Here is a 20,626-nt window from a genome sequence, read left to right as displayed (position 1 = left end):
CATACATACATACATACATACATACATACATACATACATACATACATACATACATACATACATACATACATACATACATACATACATACATACATACATACATACATACATACATACATACATACATACATACATACATACATACCATTGAATCATGTCTTTCTCCTCAATCTAAGAAAACTGCAATCAAAGAAAAGCGGAAAAAAAGAGGAAATTATTAGACAAATTTGTGCCTATTTAGCAACTTTCTGATGCTTTCAAAACTTACACCACACGTGAGTGTCTAACTTACCTGATAAAATCTGGAGGCATCTATGTAAGTTTTGTCAGTATGTGTCAAACCTTCCAAATATGGCAGCGAGATTATTGCTTTGAAAGAGTGTAACTTTGAAACAATACACATGCCATATTTGTCACCAATGTATCTCTCCGAAACGTACTATAACTTTTTGCAGTGATTCTGCTTAGAGCAATGTATCTCCTTAACTTTGATATAAAATTTCCTAAAGATTATTCTATTTAATTATTTATTAAAATAGCATATGTCATTTAAAAGTCTGAAAAGGAATAGTAAAAAAAGGAGTAACAGAAATGTAAATAGATCGAATTTTATTGATTTTTTTGGTAATTTTGAGTAACAATTAAATAAGAATACTATTAAACTCTTATATTAGTATTTTGGATATTATTTCTAAATCCACAGTAAAAGCTGCTAAACTTAATTTTTTATCAATTATAATTAAATACACGGATATTATTGATTCACCCCAACGTCCATGTATCATTTTTCTGCCCTAATATTGCACGGTTTGTTTTAACAGCCTTAAAGTTAATTCAGAAAACGTTAAATCAAATGTAGATTGCATAAAGTTCTAAATTGGACCTAACGTTTCATCAAATTTGTTTTTAAACATTCTTTGTTATCAGTAATAGGAGATACTTTAGTTCTAATCTTTTAAACAGCTAATGCTTATTTTTAAGCTCAAAGGTAGATGGAACTGTTTTGTCTTCCACAAACAAAAAAGATTGAAGCTAAAGTTTGAATGTTATATAGCTAAAATGCTGTCAGGGGACAGAGAAACAAAATAAGCAAGAGGGGCGTTGTAGCGGGCGTTGTAACGGGCGCTACTGCTCCCGTTTTTTTCTTTCTTTTGAACTTTTTTACGCAACATTTTTTTAACTAAGGAAATTGCAAATTTTTAGTAAGATTAACACAAAAGCGAAGACAAAAGTATTTTGGTAATATCTAATAGAGTAAGAGAATTTTGCATATACATTTTAGGACCGCAGAACTAGAGAGGAATTGCGGGTTTTTAAAAAGAACCTTTTAGTCAACCACACCTAAAAAAAAAAAAAAAAAAAAAAAAAAAAAAAAAAAAAAATTTAATGTGTAAAGGCGGCTTTCCACGGAGCGAATTATTTCGCGCGAAGCGAATTAATTCGTGTCTAATTTTTCGCTGAGCTAGAAATTTGATTTCCACGTAAATTTAGCATAACTTTTAGCGCGCTTTTTGGAAAACATGTTGATGAAAAAAAGATTGTTGTTATTTCGAAGAAAATTAATTATTTTAAAAATGATGCAAATGAAAAGAGAAAAAGTAAAGAATAAAAAACGATTTTGGGTTAGAAAAGTTTATGCCGAACGCCTACAGAAAGGAGAGTTTCGTTTATTAATACAGGATTTACGTTTACACGACCAGGAATATTTTTTTAAGTATTTTCGTATGTCTCCAACAACTTACGAAGAGTTGCTTTCGTTCGTAGCGCCTATCATTGTAAAACAGAGAATTACCATGAGAGACCCTGTTAGTCCTAGTGAAAGGTTGGCCGTAACACTTAGATTCCTTGTAACAGGTGATGCTCAGTGTACTATTGCTGCAAGTTACAGAATCAGCGCTTCCACTATCAGTAGAATTATTAGTGAAACGTGTGCTGCTATTTGGACTTCATTGAAAGAGAGGAACTATCTACATGTTCCATCAGAAATACAAGAATGGAAAACAATTGCAAAAGAATTTGAAAATATGTGGAATTTTCCGCATGCTATAGGTGCAATAGATGGCAAGCACATTGTTATGCAAGCTCCTCATAATGGCGGATCAGAGTATTTTAACTATAAGAAAACGCATAGCATAGTTCTTCTAGCTGTTTGTAATGCTAAATACGAATTTACTATGGTGGACATTGGTGACTCTGGAAGACAGAGTGATGGTAGTGTTTTTAATAACTGCAGTCTTGGTTATGCAATTGAAAATAATAAATTGAATATTCCTGATCCAGAAAAGATTGGTAATTCAGATAAAATAATACCGTACGTTTTAGTTGCTGACGATGCTTTTGGTTTAAAAAGGCACATGATGAAACCATATCCCAATCAAAACATTCTTTTAAAACAAAAAATATTTAATTACAGACTTTCAAGAGCCAGAAGGGTTATAGAAAATACATTTGGTATTGCCACATCACGCTTTCGAATATTTCGCAGACCAATTATTGCCAATCTCGAAAAAGTAATTTTAATTACTCAAGCGATTGTAGCCTTACACAACTTTCTGATGAAAAAAAGGTCAGCAAACAATTATCTCTACTGCCCCACAAATTATACTGATATCGACGGTCCTGCTGGGTTTAGACCAGGTGATTGGAGGCAAGATAATTCATGTTCTGCTGCACTGCAACCACTGTCATCAGGTTCTAACAACTACTCAAAAGATGCAAAGCAAGTTAGAGACGACTTTAAAGAATACTTCAATTCACCAGAAGGTGAACTCGAATGGCAATTAGACTTAGTAAATAGAAATTCATAAAAAAATTGCTTTAAAAAACTGTTAACACGTCAATTCTGATTTTTTAAAAAAAATTTAAAATGTTCTAGAATTTCTGTAAATTTCAATAATTTCTGTAAAGTTTCTGGTTTTAAATATATATGTTAATACTCTTGATAAACATTTAGAAATTCATTTGAATGTTATTTCATGTAATTTATTTGTATCTGTAACACAGATAAAAATGAGGCATTAGCAAATATAAAATATATATAAGTAGATTTAAAAAAAAAAAGGTGAAAAGTCTCCATAGTAAACCATGTAGTTTATGGGTAGTTGCTATCATCTATTAGTCAAAATATTACGACACTTTATATTCTGATATTTTATTAAGACAAAGTTATTAATGTTAACAACTGATATGATAAAAAGACTTTTAGAGTATAATTTATAATATAATTTATATATATATATAATATATATAATATATATTTATTATATATATATATATATATATATATAACATATACCTAATATAAGCCTATATATAATATTAATATTATATACCTAAACACTCTATCATAAGTGTATGTATATATATATATATATATATATATATATATATATATATATATATATATATATATATATATATATATATATATGTATATATATATATGTATATATATATATATATATATATATATATATATATATATATATATATATATATATATATATATTTACGAGACCAAATCTTAGCAATAAAACTAGAAAACCAATTTAAAGCAATTTAAAAGATTTGTTGTGTCATGCCAAAGTGCTCAAACTACAGAGTAGTGGGCCAGCAATATATATATATATATATATATAAAGTTATATTATAATTTACTCTAAATTTCTTCATGCTCGCCATATTTCATGTTGAAAAGAAGTGTTTTTATCTTTATCATAGCCCGTCTGTTTTCTTTTATTGGGAGTTCTTTCATAATTGGAATAAGGCTTCGACAAAATAGGGTTGTTTCATCTTCCTCAACATCTTCCATTGACTTTTTTAACATCTTGTCACACTCTACTAATGATTGTGACAATTGTGACAATGACTCATCATTTTGATTTTTGATCCGTGCTTTTTTTGGAATGGATGGTCTTGTACAGCTTAATCTTTTTCGATTTTCAGTTAGAATTAATTCACTGCTACAACTACTGATACTTGGACTTAATGGTGAAATACTATGCTGTGAGTGAAATGAAGGTGAAGCAAAATCTGGAACAATATCTACATTAGATTCCGTTGGTTTGTTTGCACTTTTTTCATGTAAAAATGCCATTTGATCAAAAAACCTACATTTTGGTAAGTTTGAGGCTGCTGCTCCTGATCTAGTCATACGGTTACGTTTATCTAAACATTTTTTTAGTGTATCTTTCAGATTTTTTAACTTTTTCTGAAGGAAGTCCTCTTCTTTACAAAATTTTAATGCAAGTTTTTTCCACGCATTTAATTTCACTAATCTGTCTTTGTATGTGGGATGATTAACATCCCATAAGCTTGGAAGCTCACGAACAGCTTCAAGAAAATTATCTATATCGAATTCAACAGGCATACAATGATCGCTTTCATTCTCTTCATTTTCGACTACTTCACCAACTACTTCTTCATTCGTAATTGCAACTTCATTTTGAGAAGCATTTAATAAAGCTTCCAATAAATCAACGTTTACATTTCTTTCTTTAAACCACTGAATAAACGTACTATTGTCGGCCATCATAACTTTGTTGTGTTTGTTTATTTCCGAATTTGCATGTTTGCATATTTCAAAGGTTCTGATTGGCCCTTTCTTCAAGCGAAAAAATTCGCTACAAAAAAAGTAGAAGTCGATCCAACTATTTTGCGAAGAGAAATTTTTCGCCTTGTGATAAAAAAAATCTTTGTGCGCATGCTCTCAAATATTCTTGGCGAAATTATTCGCTTCGCGCGAATTAATTCGCTCCGTGGAAAGCCGCTGTTGCGTTAAAAAAGTTAGTCGTTAAAAAAGTTTATTAAATGTGAAATCTGCGCATGCGCAAAATAATTACAACTTTTTTAACGCCTTACGGCGTTAAAAAAGTTTGCCCGTTAAAAAAGTATTCAAAATGGTACCGTCAACCGGGGTAACTTTGGTCGCCGGGGTGACTTTGTTGACCGGGGTCAATTGTTGATTTTTTTTTAAATTCCTAAAATTTAACAAAGATAACATGTTTTAATTTTGTTAGAGATACCAACAATATATATCGACTATTATATCAACAAATTTGGTATATCAATAGTTTTTGTGAATATAGCACAGTTACTTCGTAGACTACATTGAGTTTATTTTGGCATGTTTTGACACTTCTGATACATTTATTGAACCATTTGAATTCTTAGCCGGTGAAAATACCGAGGAAATATAAGCAAAAGCGTGGTTCAAGAGCATATGCAACTTCATACAGTCAAGAAACATCCAATGCTATAAAAGAATGTTTAACTGGAAGAGTAAGCGTGAGAAAAACTAGTCGAAAGTTCGGAATATACGCTTCCCATTTGCTTTAACCGCTGGACGTTGCTGTTTTCCGTCCGCTAAAAATAGAAACGCGCATCAAAGAATCAATACCAAAAAATCAGTTCCTCGGTCTTCTTGCTCTACTGCAACGTCAATTGAAAAGCGATAATTTGAGATCTGACTTCAAGGCTAGTGGAATATTTCCCTTCGATAAAGAAATGGTCATGAAGCGTTTGTCACAGGTTAACAAAGACATTGGAGGAGGTACCGGTAGTATTGTTAAGGAAGCATTCAATGAAGATATAGAAGGTCTATTAGTGAAAGATTGTGGACAGGATGGGAAAACAAATCGCACCAGAGGGAAAAAGATCACATCTGGCAAAGCGATAACACCGCAAGATCTGGTGAATAACACAACTCCTACCACATCAAAGAATAACAATAACACCAAGAATAACAGTAACACCAAGAATAACAAGAAAAGGGCAAGAGTTGAACAAGTGTCATCATCCTCAGATGACGATAATGACCTACTAGAAAATGACTGTTAATGACTTTTGCACAATAACAGGGAGCTAGTTGCAAAATTTTTTGTCCATTTAAATGTTCTTTTCATGTTTCTCTAAGTGTTTAAGGGCTGATGATTTTTTAAAACTCCAAAAAGTGACCAATGTTACCCCATAGCAGGGGTATTATTGATCAAACATGATAAAACATTGGTCACTTTTCGGCGTTTAAAAATAAATATTTGTAATAAAAAAATTAAAAAAATAAATATAGAGGCCTATAGCCAAGACCTATAATGTTATTACCACAAGAGAAAACTGTAAAAAGTTAATAAGATTCAGAGATGTTTAAGAAAAACTGCCAAAACTGACCAAAGTTACCCTGGCTAACGATACTCTTTAATTTGCGCAACCCTCAAATCCACAACAGAATATGCTTTGATATTTTGATTAAGGCATTGGGAAGCATTCTTTTTTTATTTTTGAGCAAAAGCTCTCAAAGAGAGTTTCAATTATTTTTTCCAAATTTTTTTTCCCTGTAATTTTCTAATTCTACAAAGTTATACAATTTTCATGACATTTTCTTTTTCATTTGACCTCCTCATAGTATCAAAGCTTTTAAACTCCTAAATAAATTATATTTCATGAAAAAATAGAACATAGATACTCACTTCTAAAAGAATTATACTATACTAATTATAGTAATATATACAAAATCAAATATTTTTAAATTCTCATATTATAGTTCAAAAATATTCACATTTCACCATGAGCTCCTGTTAAGCTATATCTCTTTGCAGTATATACATTTCCACCTATACTAAAAAGTCTTTCACTCTCCACAGAAGACAGTGGGCAGCTTAAATACTTTAAAGCAAGCTTTGCTAATAGTCGCATTTTGGTTTTCTGTGATTTCCACCACAACAAAAGATTGCTTTCTTTGTCAATAAGGTCTTCATTTGAGTTGTGTTGAATTTTGTTTAATAAAGTTTCATTTGAAATTAAAGTTTGTGGTTGACCGATTTATTTAGAATTAAATCCTACAAGTTCTTCAAAGCAATTATCAAAACCCATTTGTACTATATCTTTCTATTCATTTAGTAATGTACCATTATTTCCTAATTCTGAGTCAATATTTTCAATGTCACAAGCTGCAGACCGATCATTTTCAGTAACTTTGATGTTTTTTATATTTTCATGGGTTTTAATAAGTTGAATGGTTATGTTCTCAGTACTTGTTTTAGCAGCTGAAAAGGTGTTTTCATTTTTGAACATTTTTAATTTGAATCTGGGATCAAGAAATATTGACAAGATGATGTTATAGTTATCAGTATATTGTTTGAAACTATTCTCCATTGAATTAGCTATCATCAATTAAAGGTTTATTAATGAAATGTTTCAAAAACTGTATCTGTGGTATAATATCTGAGACAATAGAATTTCTTTCACTCAAGCGAACTCTTGTTTTGTGGAAATCTTTTAGCAAAACACAAAACTGTCCAATAATCATCAATTTGTTTGCATTTAATAAAGGAAGCTTACCATTTTCAAGTGCATATATGGTTCGAGGTTTCCTTTCATCATAAATTAGTTCTAACATATGACAGGTACTATTCCACCTTTTTGGAACATTTTGAATAAGTTTGTGCTTAGGAACATTGTTTGCTACTTGAAGAGCTTTAAGTTTAGGGCAGACTTGGGGAGAATGGCTGAAATGCCCAACAATTGAATGCCAGTTTGCAATGACATTCTTGACAACTGTTTGTTCAAAAATACACTCATTAATTACTAGTTGCAGTGTGTGTAAAAACAAGCCATACTATCATATGGGCTATCTTTAATAGCCTTGACAATATTTCTACCATTATCTCTAGCTATTAAATGAATTTTTGAAGGTGATATTTTAAATTCAGCCATATCTTCAATCAATTCAGCAATATTTGCTGCTGTATGCCGCTCAGGAAATGGAGTTACTCTAAGTACAACAGTTTTCTGATTAAATGTATTGTCTAAACAGTGACCTGTCAGGCTCATGAAGCTTTCATTTGAACTACTGGTCCATATATCAGTAGTAAAGCTTATGAATTCAGCAACTGAGTAAACATGGACAGCCATTTTTAACATAAAGTATAAAATAATTTCATCAACTGAGTAAACATGGACAGCCATTTTTAATATAAAGTATACACTAATTTTTATTATTTTACATACCCTAATGAAACAATGCAACTTTTTTAACGTCTAATTTCATTCCCTAACGAACGCTCCTTTGACCGTACTGCGCATGCGAAACGCAGGCGCAGAACTATTTGTTAACTTTTTTAACGACTAACTTTTTTAACGCAACACCGGTGTTGCGTTAAAAAAGTTAGTCGTTAAAAAAGTTTATTAAATGTGAAATCTGCGCATGCGCAAAATAATTACAACTTTTTTAACGCCTTACGGCGTTAAAAAAGTTTGCCCGTTAAAAAAGTATTCAAAATGGTACCGTCAACCGGGGTAACTTTGGTCGCCGGGGTGACTTTGTTGACCAGGGTCAATTGTTGATTTTTTTTTAAATTCCTAAAATTTAACAAAGATAACATGTTTTATTTTTGTTAGAGATACCAACAATATATATCGACTATTATATCAACAATTTTGGTATATCAACAGTTTTTGTGAATATAGCACAGTTACTTCGTAGACTACATTGAGTTTATTTTGGCATTTTTTGACACTTCTGATACATTTATTGAACCATTTGAATTCTTAGCCGGTGAAAATGTCGAGGAAATATAAGCGAAAGCCTGGTTCAAGAGCATATGCAACTTCATACAGTCAAGAAACGCTGTCCAATGCTATAAAAGAATGTTTATCTGGAAGAATAAGCGTGAGAAAGGCTAGTCGACAGTTCGGAATATACGCTTCCCATTTGCTTCAACGGCTGGACGTTGCTGTTTTCCGTCCGCTAAAGATAGAAACGCGCATCAAACAATCAATACCAAAAAATGTGGAATATTTCCCTTCGATAAAGAAATGGTCATGAAGCGTTTGCCACAGGTTAACAAAGACATTGGAGGAGGTACCGGTAGTACTGTTAAGGAAGTATTCAATGAAGATATAGAAGGTCTATTAGTGAAACATTGTGGACAGGATGGGAAAACAAATCGCACCAGAGGGAAAAAGATCACACCTGGCAAAGCGATAACACCGCAAGATCTGGTGAATAACACAACTCCTACAACATCAAAGAATAACAATAACACCAAGAATAACAGTAACACCAAGAATAACAAGAAAATGGCAAGAGTTGAACAAGTGTCATCATCCTCAGATGACGATAATGACCTACTAGAAAATGACTTTTAATGACTTTACTTTTGCACAATAACAGGGAGCTAGTTGCAAAAATTTTTGTCCATTTAAATGTTCTTTTCATGTTTCTCTAAGTGTTTAAGGACTGATGATTTTTTAAAACTCCAAAAAGTGACCAATGCTACCCCATAGCAGGGTTATTATTGATCAAACATGATAAAAACCTGGGGTAACATTGGTCACTTTTCGGCGTTTAAAAACAAGTATTTGTAATAAAAAAATTAAAAAAAATAAATATAGAGGCCTATAAGACCTATAATGTTATTACCACAAGAGAAAACTGTAAAAAGTTAATAAGATTCAGAGATGTTTAAGAAAAACTGCCAAAACTATCCAAAATTACCCCAGCTGATGATACTCTTTTATTTGCGCAACCCTCAAATCCACAACAGAATATGCTTTGAAATTTTGATTAAGGCATAGGGAGGCATTCTTTTTTTATTTTTGAGCAAAAGCTCTCAAAGAGAGTTTCAATTATTTTTTCCAAATTTTTTTTCCCCGTAATTTTCTAATTCTACAAAGTTATACAATTTTCATGACATTTTCTTTTTCATTTGACCTCCTCAGAGTATCAAAGATTTTAAACTCCTAAATAAATTATATTTCATGAAAAAATAGTACACAGATACTCCTAAAAGAACTATACTAATTATAATAATATAAACAAAATCAAATATTTTTAGTTTCTGATATTATAGTTAAGAAATATTAACATTTCACCATGAAGTCCTGTTAAGCTTTTTCTCTTTGCAGTATATACATTTCCACCAATACTAAAAAGTCTTTCACTCTCCACAGAAGACAGTGGGCAGCTTAAATACTTTAAAGCAAGCTTTGCTAATAGTCGCATTATGGTTTTCTGTGATTTCCACCACAACAAAAGATTGCTTTCTTTGTCAATAAGGTCTTCATTTGAGTAGAGTTGAATTTTGTTTAACAAACTTTCATTTGTAATTAAAGTTTGTGGTTGACCAATTTATTTAGAATTAAATCCTACAAGTTCTTTGAAGTAATTGTCAAAACCCATTTCTACTATATCTTTGTATTCATTTAGTACTGTACTATTTTTTTTATATTCTGAGTCAATATTTTCAATATCACAAGCTGCAGACCAATCATTTTCAGTAACTTTGATGTTTTTTATATTTTCATGGGTTTTAATAAGTTGAATGGTTATGTTTTCAATACTTGTTTTGGCAGCTGAAAAGGTGTTTTCATTTTTGAACATTTTTAATTTGAATCTGGGATCAAGAAATGTTGACAAGATGATGTTATAGTTATCAGTATATTGTTTGAAACTATTCTCCATTGAATTAGTTGTCATCAATTAAAGCTTTATTAATGAAATGTTTCAAAAACTGTATCTGTGGTATAATATCTGAGACAATAGAATTTCTTTCACTCAAACAAACTCTTGTTTTGTGGAAATCTTTTAGCAAAACACAAAACTGTCCAATAATCATCCATTTGTTTGCATTTAATAAAGGAAGCTTACCATTTTCAAGTGCATATATGGTTAGAGGTTTCCTTTGTTCATAAACTCGTTCTAACATATGACAGGTACCATTCCACCTTGTTGGAACATTTTGAATAACTTTGTGCTTAGGAACATTGTTTGCTTCTTGAAGAGCTTTAAGTTTAGGGCAGGCTTGGGGAGAATGGCTGAAATGCCCAACAATTGAATGGTAGTTTTCAATGACATTCTTGACAACTGTTTGTTCAAAAATACACTCATTAATTACTAGTTGCAGTGTGTGTTAAAACAAGCCATACTATTATATGGGCTATCTTAATAATAGCCTTAACAATATTTATACCATTGTCTCTAGCTATTAAATGAATTTTTGAAGGTGACATTTTAAATTCAGCCATAATATCTTCAATCAATTCAGCAATATTTGCTGCTGAATGCCTCTCAGGAAATGGAGCTACTCTATGTACAACAGTTTTCTGATTAAATGTATTATCTAAACAGTGACCTGTCAGGCTCATAAAGCTTTCATTTGAACTACTGGTCCATATATCAAAAGTAAAGCTTATGAATTTAGCAACTGAGTAACCATGGACAGCCCTTTTTAATATAAAGTATAAAATAATTTCATCAACTGAGTAAACATGACAGCCATTTTTAATTTAAAGTATAAACTAATTTTTAATATTTTACATACCCTAACGAAACGATGCAACTTTTTTAACGCCAAAATTCATTCCCTAACGAACGCTTTTTAACCATACTGCGCACGCGTAACGCATGCGCAAAACTATGTATTAACTTTTTTAACGACTAACTTTTTTAACGCAACACCGCCTTAAGTAATTAGGCAGTTGCTACTTGAAGCGCTATGCGCTCTATGCAGCCGTATGCTACTCGGAGCGCAATACTTTGTACGCATGCGCTAAATAATGTTGATGTTTTGAACAATTTTGATGCGATTTGCTTTTATTTTGCGATAATTTTTTTGTTCAAAATAATGTCGCTAAAAGTTCATGATAAGTCATGATTTTCAGGTCTATGTTTTTATATTTTTCTGAATCAGCATAAAATTCTCTATCAGAATCAATCATAAAATTAGGGGGGGGGGGGGGGAGAAAGTCGAGTAGCGCCTTTTTTCTTATCCTGGGATAAATTTTTTCGAGCAGTTGAAATACACTGTAATGAAACATTCCAGCCCATGGTTAAACATGGTTGCAAGCTAACGTTAAAAGCTAATGCTAAGACCAAGCTCGACCAAAGACCTTATCCTGAAATGTTTAAATACGTGTACTATAATTTAATTTGCACACATGGCGGATTCAATTCAAGCAAAGGAATAGGGAAAAGAAATTAAGGGTATATTTCACTTACATAAATGCTTGCAGTCTTAGCTGTAACTTACGTATATTGTAAATATATTTCAATGAACAAATACTTTACAATGTTCTTGTAAAAACAAGGTGGCCACTGGTCATAGAATTCATGGAAATGTCATTGAATTTTATTTAGTCATGAAATTATTAGAAGATTTTATAATTATTAGAAGAATTAATTAGAAGATTCAAGAGCATTTGAGCGTTTTTGAATAAATTTTTTCTGTTGTTGTCATTTTAGATCAGCCAAAAATAACTGTCCAGCAAAAATTTATGCTGCTTTAACAAAAGATAGAACAAAGATAATTGTTAAACAAATGATAGAAACACACAATCATGTTATTGGTAAAAATATTTATCTTTAAAATTTGTTTTATTGTACATGAATAATAATTCATTATTTTTTATATATTTAATTTTGTAAATCTGTCTTTAAAGTTCTGCTTTTCATTGTGTATAGTTTAATTTACAAAAAACTTTAATTTAAAGTTTTTTGAAATTTAAATTGTTTAAATAGGATGAGTAAATAAAATGCTACAATAATATTGTGCAATGAAAGACAAAAAAGTATGCAGTGAAAAGCTTTTTTTTAATCCCTAAAGTTACATATTTAAATGAGTTATGAAAAAAGTAATTTTTAGTATCATATAACCTGATTAAATAAATTATTTTACGTTTCAGATCAAGATCTTTACAAGCACTATGTCCAAAATAGAAAGCTATCAAATAAAGAGAACGCCAAAGTTAAAGAACTGAATTGTCTTGGTGTTACTACTAAAGTAATTGCTGATGAAATGAGAAAAAGTACAGGAAAATTCATAATAAATAAGGACATTTGGAACATCAAGGATAAAATTCGTCAAGAAGTAAAAACAATTATTTTATTGCATAATTTGTTATTTTTATAATTAAATATTTGTATACATTTATTTACTAATTTATATATATATATATATATATATATATATATATATATATATATATATATATAATTTATATAAAATATTTTTTCATTAAAGTAAATGTCTGTCATTGTAGGAAAAAAATGCCCATTTTCGAAAAATGTTTGTTTAATGCTGCAGAACTGCTAGTTAAAGTAGTTGAGAAAAGAAGAGAGATTTCACAATATGGTATCTCAGATGATAATACTCTTCAGTATTTATTTGTTCAAACCAGTGTAATGAGATCCACATTTAGTAAGTTTCCTGAGCACATTTGTATTGACACCACCTATTGTCTCAACAACAGTGATATGCCACTGATGTCATTTTTATGTATGTATGGAAACGGATTTTCTCATATAATTGCTTTTGCTTTAATTGCAAATGAGTCAGAAGTGATGTTTGGTCAAATTTTTAAAACCTTTAGAGCTTATAATGCTTCTTGGAATTCCATTAAAACATTTATGATAGACAAAGATATGAGTGAGTTAATAACACTGGAGCAAAATTTTCCTAATAGTTTTTGTGAAATTTGTTTGTTTCATGTTAAAAAAGCTTTCAAGAAAAAGATTGCAAACTTATTATGTACCACTGATGTTAAAAGAAAAATTTCTGTATACCTGGATACACTTTGTCATTCAAGAGATCAGTCACTATATGAAAAACAGAAACAGTTGCTTTTGTCTCTTGATGAGTGCTTTGCAGAATACTTTTTAAATAATTGGGATCACATGTGTGATCGATGGGTTTTTTATAAACAACACATTTAAACTTTGGTGACACCACTAATAATAGAATCGAATCTTATCATCAAAAACTGAAAAGTGTAATAACTCACCCAATAGATTTACATCAGTGTCTTGATTAAATATTTTTTTTAAATGACATGTTTTTAGAGGAGTGCAAATTCAAGCAATTTAAAAGTTTAACCAAAAAACACTTCTCCGAGTTGTCCAACCTTCACAACATAATTACACCATATGCTGTAAAGCATGTATCTCTTGATCTTGTAAAAAGTAAACATTATGATTTAATTTTGCTATCTAACAATACTCATAATGTAATTATTGGTGACAACACTTATATAGTGAGTGAAAAGTCATGTAATTGTAAATTTTTTATGAATATGTGTTTGCCCTGTCGTCATCTTATTGCTGTTTCCCAATATTTGGGTAATGAAAAGTTAACTTTAGATTGGTTTATTCCAAGATGGCATGTTGTGAATAATTATTTTGAAGGCTCACCTATTCTGTATGAAAATGCTAAAGTAGAGAATTCCATTTGGAGAACACCAGCACTAGACAAAATTCAGAAATATAAACTATCAAGGTTTGCTCTGATAAGCTAGTAAATAAAATGGTGGAACTAGGTACAGAAACATTCCACTATTATCTAAAGCAATTAGATAAATTTGAAGAGATGGTTAGTTATGGCAAAAGATTTGAAATTTTCATTGAAGAACAACAAGTATCAGGTAGTAAGACAACCTCTATCTCATCTGAAAGCTTTGTAGTAGGTCCTTGTAGTTCCGGTAGTTCAGTAAACAATGATCCTATGAAATCTTCTAATAAAAATACAATTGTGAATGAATATCAAGATAAAGAATTCTTTGTCAAAAATAATGAAAATCCATTCATTGATGATCGTGTAAAAGATGAAGTCACTGGGTTTGAGGATAATCATATTAATTTTACAACTGAAAGTATGTATCAGCAAGAACAGATAAACAAACCTTTAGATGTCCAAAGGTTAAAACTTATTAAACCACTGCTTAAAGTTGCTAAAAGAGGCAGGCCTAAGGGTTCTGGCCAAACAGCATTAGGATTAACTAAAGAAACAGTAAAAAGGAAATGTTGCTTTTGCAAAAAGTGTCATCCTGATAAGAATTTAGGGAAGGGATGAAAAACAAAATGGTTGAAATGCACCAAATGTGTCAGATATTTTCATGATGTGTGCTTAGGAGATAAGCCTCCACATGATTTACATCTATGTTTATTTTACATTAGATAAATAGAGAATAGTTAATAATAGCAATACTTTTTCTTTGTGTTTTTTATAACATTTTTCAATAAAGTTTCATTATAGCTTAAAAGGAAAACTCTTATATAAAATCCTCATTTACAAGTGAAGAGTTTACTTTCAAGATGTGGTATAAACAAAAACTAACAAATAAATAATAATAAGTAACTTTAAATACAAACAGCTTAAAAAAAAAATTAATTATTATAAATTTTCTAAAAAATAATGAATTGCAAATCTCATAAAAATTATTTTGTAATGTAAACAATATTTAAAGTGGTACATTAAAACAAAGTTGCTCATACCACATTTTGAAAATAAACTCTTTATGTAGTCAAAGATAGTTTGAACTCTAAAAATTTCTAATTGTAAATGTTTAGTTTAAATTTTCCATTACTTAAGAAATCATTTAATGTTGTATTATCTAAGCCACACAATTGTGGAACTATAAACATTAAATTAAAAAATTTCACTTATTTTAGATATTGATAACAACATTTGGTTGCCATATAATTTTATTATAATATTTAAGATTAGTACTGACAAACTATTATAGTATGCCAGCATTGATTTAAAATATTTATCTACAAGACTTTAGCATTTCAAACAGATTTTGCAAGCTGCATAAATGTAAGCAAATATCTTTCATTGGTTTACTTAGAAAAAACTTTATCTTGTTTATATTAAAAAAATAGGATGTATATTCTCTTACTTTTTACAAATATATATGTGTGTGTCAATTTTATTTTAAGGCTATCAATTCAATCTAAATATAACATTATCTTTGATCGAAATATAATAAATGTTATGCATTTTAAAGTCAAGCATGTGCAATTAAAAAATACTGTAAAGTGGCCAAATATAGTTGGTAAAAAAAGAGTTAATTGCAAATTCTATTTTGGTGCTTACTGTTGTTGGTTTTGAATGTAGGATTATTTTTAATTTTTTTTTTTCCTTAGATATTGTTAGTCTTTGCAGATGTGCCCAAGTTTCTAGGATATGGTGTTAAAATCATTATTTACAAAGTTATGTGTGATGCAAAGCAAATATGAAGATTCAGTAAATGAGGTTCAGCTCATCAAATCAAATCCTCATTATGATTATGTGAGATTTCCTAGTGGTCATGAGACTACAGTGTCTACTAAACAGCTGGCTTCCATTGGAACAACTCCTATAATACAAACATCAAACAACAATTTAGAAGTAACAACCATCGATAACTATCCCCCAATCCCTAATGGTACCAATGAAACTCCTTTAATCTCCGAAAAGGAACTAGAATTTATCGATGCCATAATTTTAGCAATCTACATCAAAATATTCAACTATTAGTTTTGTTGCAATTTATACCAATAAAATATTTGTTAAAGTTAACTATTTATGATTATAATTATTACTTTTTATTTACATTATTGTAAGAAACTTTAATAAAATATATTAAAAATGTATTATTGTTATTATTATTACTAATAGCTGTACTAAATTTAATATTTTCTAAAATTGTGTCATTGATAATCAAATTTGGTTGAAAGAAAAAACAAGATAATGAGCCATGTGGTTCATTATCTTGTTTTTTCTTTGGAAAATCATATTGTTATAATTATTTTAAAAAGTATTGAATTTATGTTTATTTCAAAACAAAAAATAAATACTTTGGGCGCTAGTGCACTTTCGTACCCCCCTTTTTTATGATTGATTATGATAGAGAATTTTATGCTGATTCAGAAAAATATAAAAACATGGACCTGAAAATTAACGGAAAGTGCTCTAATTCGAAGTCAAAGTTGTAAAAAATCCCACTAAAAACCCTAATATTCGCCATTTTTAGAATAATAACTTAATGATCTTTTAGCTTACAAAAGCAATATATTAGTAGCATGGTTTTTACGTTAAAAAAGTCGTTAAAGTATGTTTAATAAGGTGGGCTGAAAGTATTGTAAAAAAAAAAAATTTGCAAATATATAATTGGCAGGGGGTGGAATAGTTGCTCCATAGTAGCATTAGTGAAAACAAAAAAGTAGAACTCATAAATTTGTTGGTCTTGGGGTGCCCCAACACTATTGAAATATCACCAATTTTATGCAATTTTGTAATTTTCTGACATTTTACATACAACTAAGCAATGTTTAATTTAGTTACTTAAAATACTTGTACTACACAGTACACAAGTACACACTACACATGCAATTAAAATGTTAAAGTCTGTATTGTGCTTTGTTGTCAAACGTTTTCATTTTCTTTCTGGATTCTATACCAGAACGGATAAATCCATCTCGTTGTTCAGTGCAAACTGCCGCCGATACCTCAGTCACTAGACGAATATGTCGCTCGGTGGCTTGGGTGTGGCAGGGAAATTGTGGCAGGCTTCTAACAAGCTGGTTGTTCCTGTTCTTAACGCAGTCTTGTAGCTCTGTTTCAGCCAGGTGTTTCGTCATCGGAGGTTCGCAGCGGTCTTCGTTGTTCCAGTTTACCAGGTCAATGTAATCTCTGGCATTGAAGTTTAAACTTGGAACTCGAAATTGTCGCAGTGCTTCTGATGCGTTCTACTTCCGTGCAGCAAGTATCCGTCTGCAGCCCAGCTCTCTGATGTGGTCTCTTTCATCAGCTAGCATTACCAACAAGATGTTCTTAGAATGGCAAAAGTAACCGTTTCTGGCAATTACGGGATCAACGATCAATTTGAGTTCCGGTTTCATGTATCTGGAAAACTGTATTAGTCTCCACATATGTCGTGATCCTTCCGTGCACGCCGACCTGGGTTTAATGTGGAACCATAACGGTGCATACACAGTCATGACATACGTGACAAGTTCCACAAGATTCCCGGAAGGAATAGCTATCGCTACATATAACTGAAGCAGCCTGTTAGCGGTAGTCAACCATCTTGAATGTACCACCGACCCGGGCTTTTCAAGATCTTCAAGACATTGCCCAGTCTCCACTGCTTTACACATGTTGAACAAATATAGCCACAAATGGTACAACGGGCAATTCTTCACATGTCGAGAGTAAACTTCCAATGGGTCCAGAAAACAATTTTGGACCACTCGTAACTCCATTAAGATGAGTAATCAGATGCCTCAGCGGTTATTCATTTGCATGCAATAAGCAGACCAACCAGTGAAGCGGTCTACCAAGGCGCTTTTCGTGCAAACGGATCACACCTCGGTCTGTGCCGGTATTGACATTAGTGCCATCGCACCCAATAGCCATTAGATCCTCTGTTTTGACTTTATTCTCTTTTAAAAAGTCTCAGATACCTGTAGTTATGCTCTCGGCTCCTCAACTTGAAGGTGTAATGTGGCCTAGGTACTCTGAATTTGGCTCGCTAACTAGACACACATGTTTTTCTACAATAATCCGTCCATAGTTTTTGTTACCTTTTCTAGTTTGCACTCTGGTCTTATCTTTGCGGCCATCGAAATAGAGGCCATTCAGTTTTTTCTGGAATGCCAGGGTTTGTAATCGCTTTCTGACCTTTCGCCGTTCTCTGCCAAGTTTATTCTTATCTATTACCATTGATGTGTCCCCCTTGTGTATAAGACCCACATCTTGCTATTTTGCACTGACAATAGCTGCTGCACAGCGACCTGGAACTTTATATCTATCGCACCTCTTAGCTACATTTGGTAGTTCTAGCCGCATTTGTTTCTTGCGCTGCTTGTTACCAATATCCAATACTTTACTGTCAGTAGTGTCAGTGGTAACACTGAAATCCGGATCCATTGCATCCATTCTTGAGTCGTCCTCATCAGACATTTCCGAAACATTTACATCGTCAACTTGTTCATCAATTTTGATACATTTGCGATGTTTTTCCAAGAAATCATCAACTCGTATTTGGCGTTTTTGTCGTAACACGAGTTTCTTTGTAGTTCTTACATCAACGCCGCCGATCATCATTTTTCGTTGATTTCGTTGGTCCGTCAAGAAGCTTCTCTCCGCAGGCGGCACCTTATGCTCAAGTTTGCATCTGCAACTTGGAAAATCGATTCATTTGCAGATTGCAATATCAAATAGTTGCAGATCTGTTTTGGTAGCAAATCTTTAAAGTCGCTCGGTGTATGCCGGATCACATTGTCGGAATTTATATAGTTTTAGCAAGTTTCTGTAATTGCTGTGGAGCATTCTGATTTTCTCTACAATTCTCTTGTGTGATATTACCGGGATTGACGCTTTGATCCATATATTCTCGATATGTTGCGCTGTTCTTTCTGCGACTGTGGAAACTGCAGGATCCGGAGCACTGTCTGTCACTTTCATCTCTCGTCGTATCTGCAAAAAGTTTTGCATTGTATCCGACTTTGTTGGCAGCTGGGTCTCTTTGGCTCTGGACAGATAACCGAAAACCAAATAGCATTGGGACTTTCTTGTCGGCTTCTTCGATGCTTTGCGGGGTGTAGTATTGCACTTTTCCGTTTCCTGAAAACATAAACAACACGAACTGAGTAATTGCTGAGAAGCGGCCAATGCATGTAAACCTAAACCCTAACCCCAACTTTAACTTTAACCTTAAGTCTTCTCAAGTTAGCATGATTTGCTAAGTTCTGTCACGTAACAATAATAGGGTTACGGTTATGAAATAATGCAATAACATAATAAATATAGTCGTACTGCTTACCTGAGCATTTGTCAGATTCTTTGGTTTGCTACTGGGTGTCATAATAACTTCCGACATTCTTTGTTTTGCTGAAAAGTACATTAAGTTAATTGTATAGTATTTACTTTATTTTCGTTATGAATGAGTGATAATAGAGAAAGCATAGTTTATTTATAACAGTCTGTTGCATTACCAAACTATCTGACTCTGTTTCACTGCCCTTAATTATAATTATGGTTGCTTTTGGTAGTACTTCATTGGAAGCTATACCATTTTAAAACCAAATTGGGCCATTTGGCAGTCATAAAATTGGGACTCCCTGGGGCACCACAAGATGACTTCCAAAATTCAAAATATTTTGCACAATAACTAACAAGGTCATGGAGCAACTATTGCACGCCCTGCCGTTTCCTAGTTTTCAAGACAGTTTTTTCAGCCCACCTTAATGTTTAACCGAGGTGTCTTCGTAGAGTACAATGCGCTCTACATAGCCATAAGCTATTCAAAGCGCAATATTGTACACGCATGCGCAACTATTTTATTATAAAAGTGCGATTTATTTTTCACAATAAAGCTGGTTGGATAGACGGTTAGGGTTAGGGTTAGGGTTAGGGATAAGTTTAGGGATAGGTATAGGGATAGGGATAGGGATAGGGTTAACATTAACAAGACTTAGCGCATGCGTATTGCGCTTCGAGAAGTATATGGCTGCATAGATCGCATTGCGCTTCAAGTAGTAACCCTCAAACCGTTTTCTAAATAAAAACAAACCAGCGTACAATACAATAATTATTATTCATCAATTTCTCTATATTCTCACATTCTACGTTCAGCCTTTATTTGAAATCATCCATTAATTTCATTTCGTTATTACACTTTCGTTATAATACTTTAAAATTGTAATGCAAGGCTAATTGAAACCAGGTCTGCTTATTGCGCAATATAAAAGGTAATTAATTTTCTTTAAAACTGAAAGCGTTTTGAAAAAGATTTTTAAAAAATGGCGAATATTAGGGTTTTTAGTGGGATTTTTTACAACTTTGACTTCGAATTAGAGCACTTTCCGTTA

General features: G+C 31.8%; 2 protein-coding genes and 1 pseudogene across 3 annotated transcripts; 1 reads left to right on the top strand and 2 right to left on the bottom strand.

Moving 5' to 3' along the window:
- Window positions 1–3,640: 3,640 nt before the first annotated feature.
- LOC149880051 (uncharacterized) lies at window positions 3,641–4,711 on the bottom strand. Its single transcript, XM_090070590.1, has one exon. The coding sequence runs from the start codon at window positions 4,532–4,534 to the stop codon at window positions 3,659–3,661; it is 876 nt and encodes a 291-aa protein (XP_089926716.1). The 5' UTR covers window positions 4,535–4,711; the 3' UTR covers window positions 3,641–3,658.
- A 2,442-nt stretch (window positions 4,712–7,153) lies between these two features.
- Window positions 7,154–7,908, bottom strand: LOC149880050 (zinc finger BED domain-containing protein 4-like). Its single transcript, XM_090069982.1, has 2 exons — window positions 7,614–7,908; window positions 7,154–7,551 (listed from the first exon to the last, which is right to left on the bottom strand). Exons 1-2 carry the CDS (start codon window positions 7,906–7,908, stop codon window positions 7,154–7,156), a joined length of 693 nt encoding a protein of 230 aa, XP_089926108.1.
- Window positions 7,909–11,801: 3,893 nt separating this feature from the next.
- LOC149880049 (uncharacterized) lies at window positions 11,802–15,100 on the top strand (annotated as a pseudogene). Its single transcript, XR_016446493.1, has 4 exons — window positions 11,802–11,980; window positions 12,239–12,342; window positions 12,679–12,855; window positions 13,036–15,100. The product of XR_016446493.1 is annotated as an uncharacterized LOC149880049 (transcript).
- The last annotated feature ends 5,526 nt before the right edge of the window (window positions 15,101–20,626 follow it).

The sequence above is a fragment of the Hydra viridissima genome, unplaced genomic scaffold (genome assembly GCF_058129835.1).
Source record: "Hydra viridissima isolate aposymbiotic clone 2 unplaced genomic scaffold, HvirCarnegie_v1 scaffold_13, whole genome shotgun sequence".
In the NCBI taxonomy this organism is placed as follows: Eukaryota; Metazoa; Cnidaria; class Hydrozoa; order Anthoathecata; family Hydridae; genus Hydra; species Hydra viridissima.
Note: the sequence above shows the minus strand (reverse complement) of the source record. Positions and strands in the feature narration are given on the sequence as shown.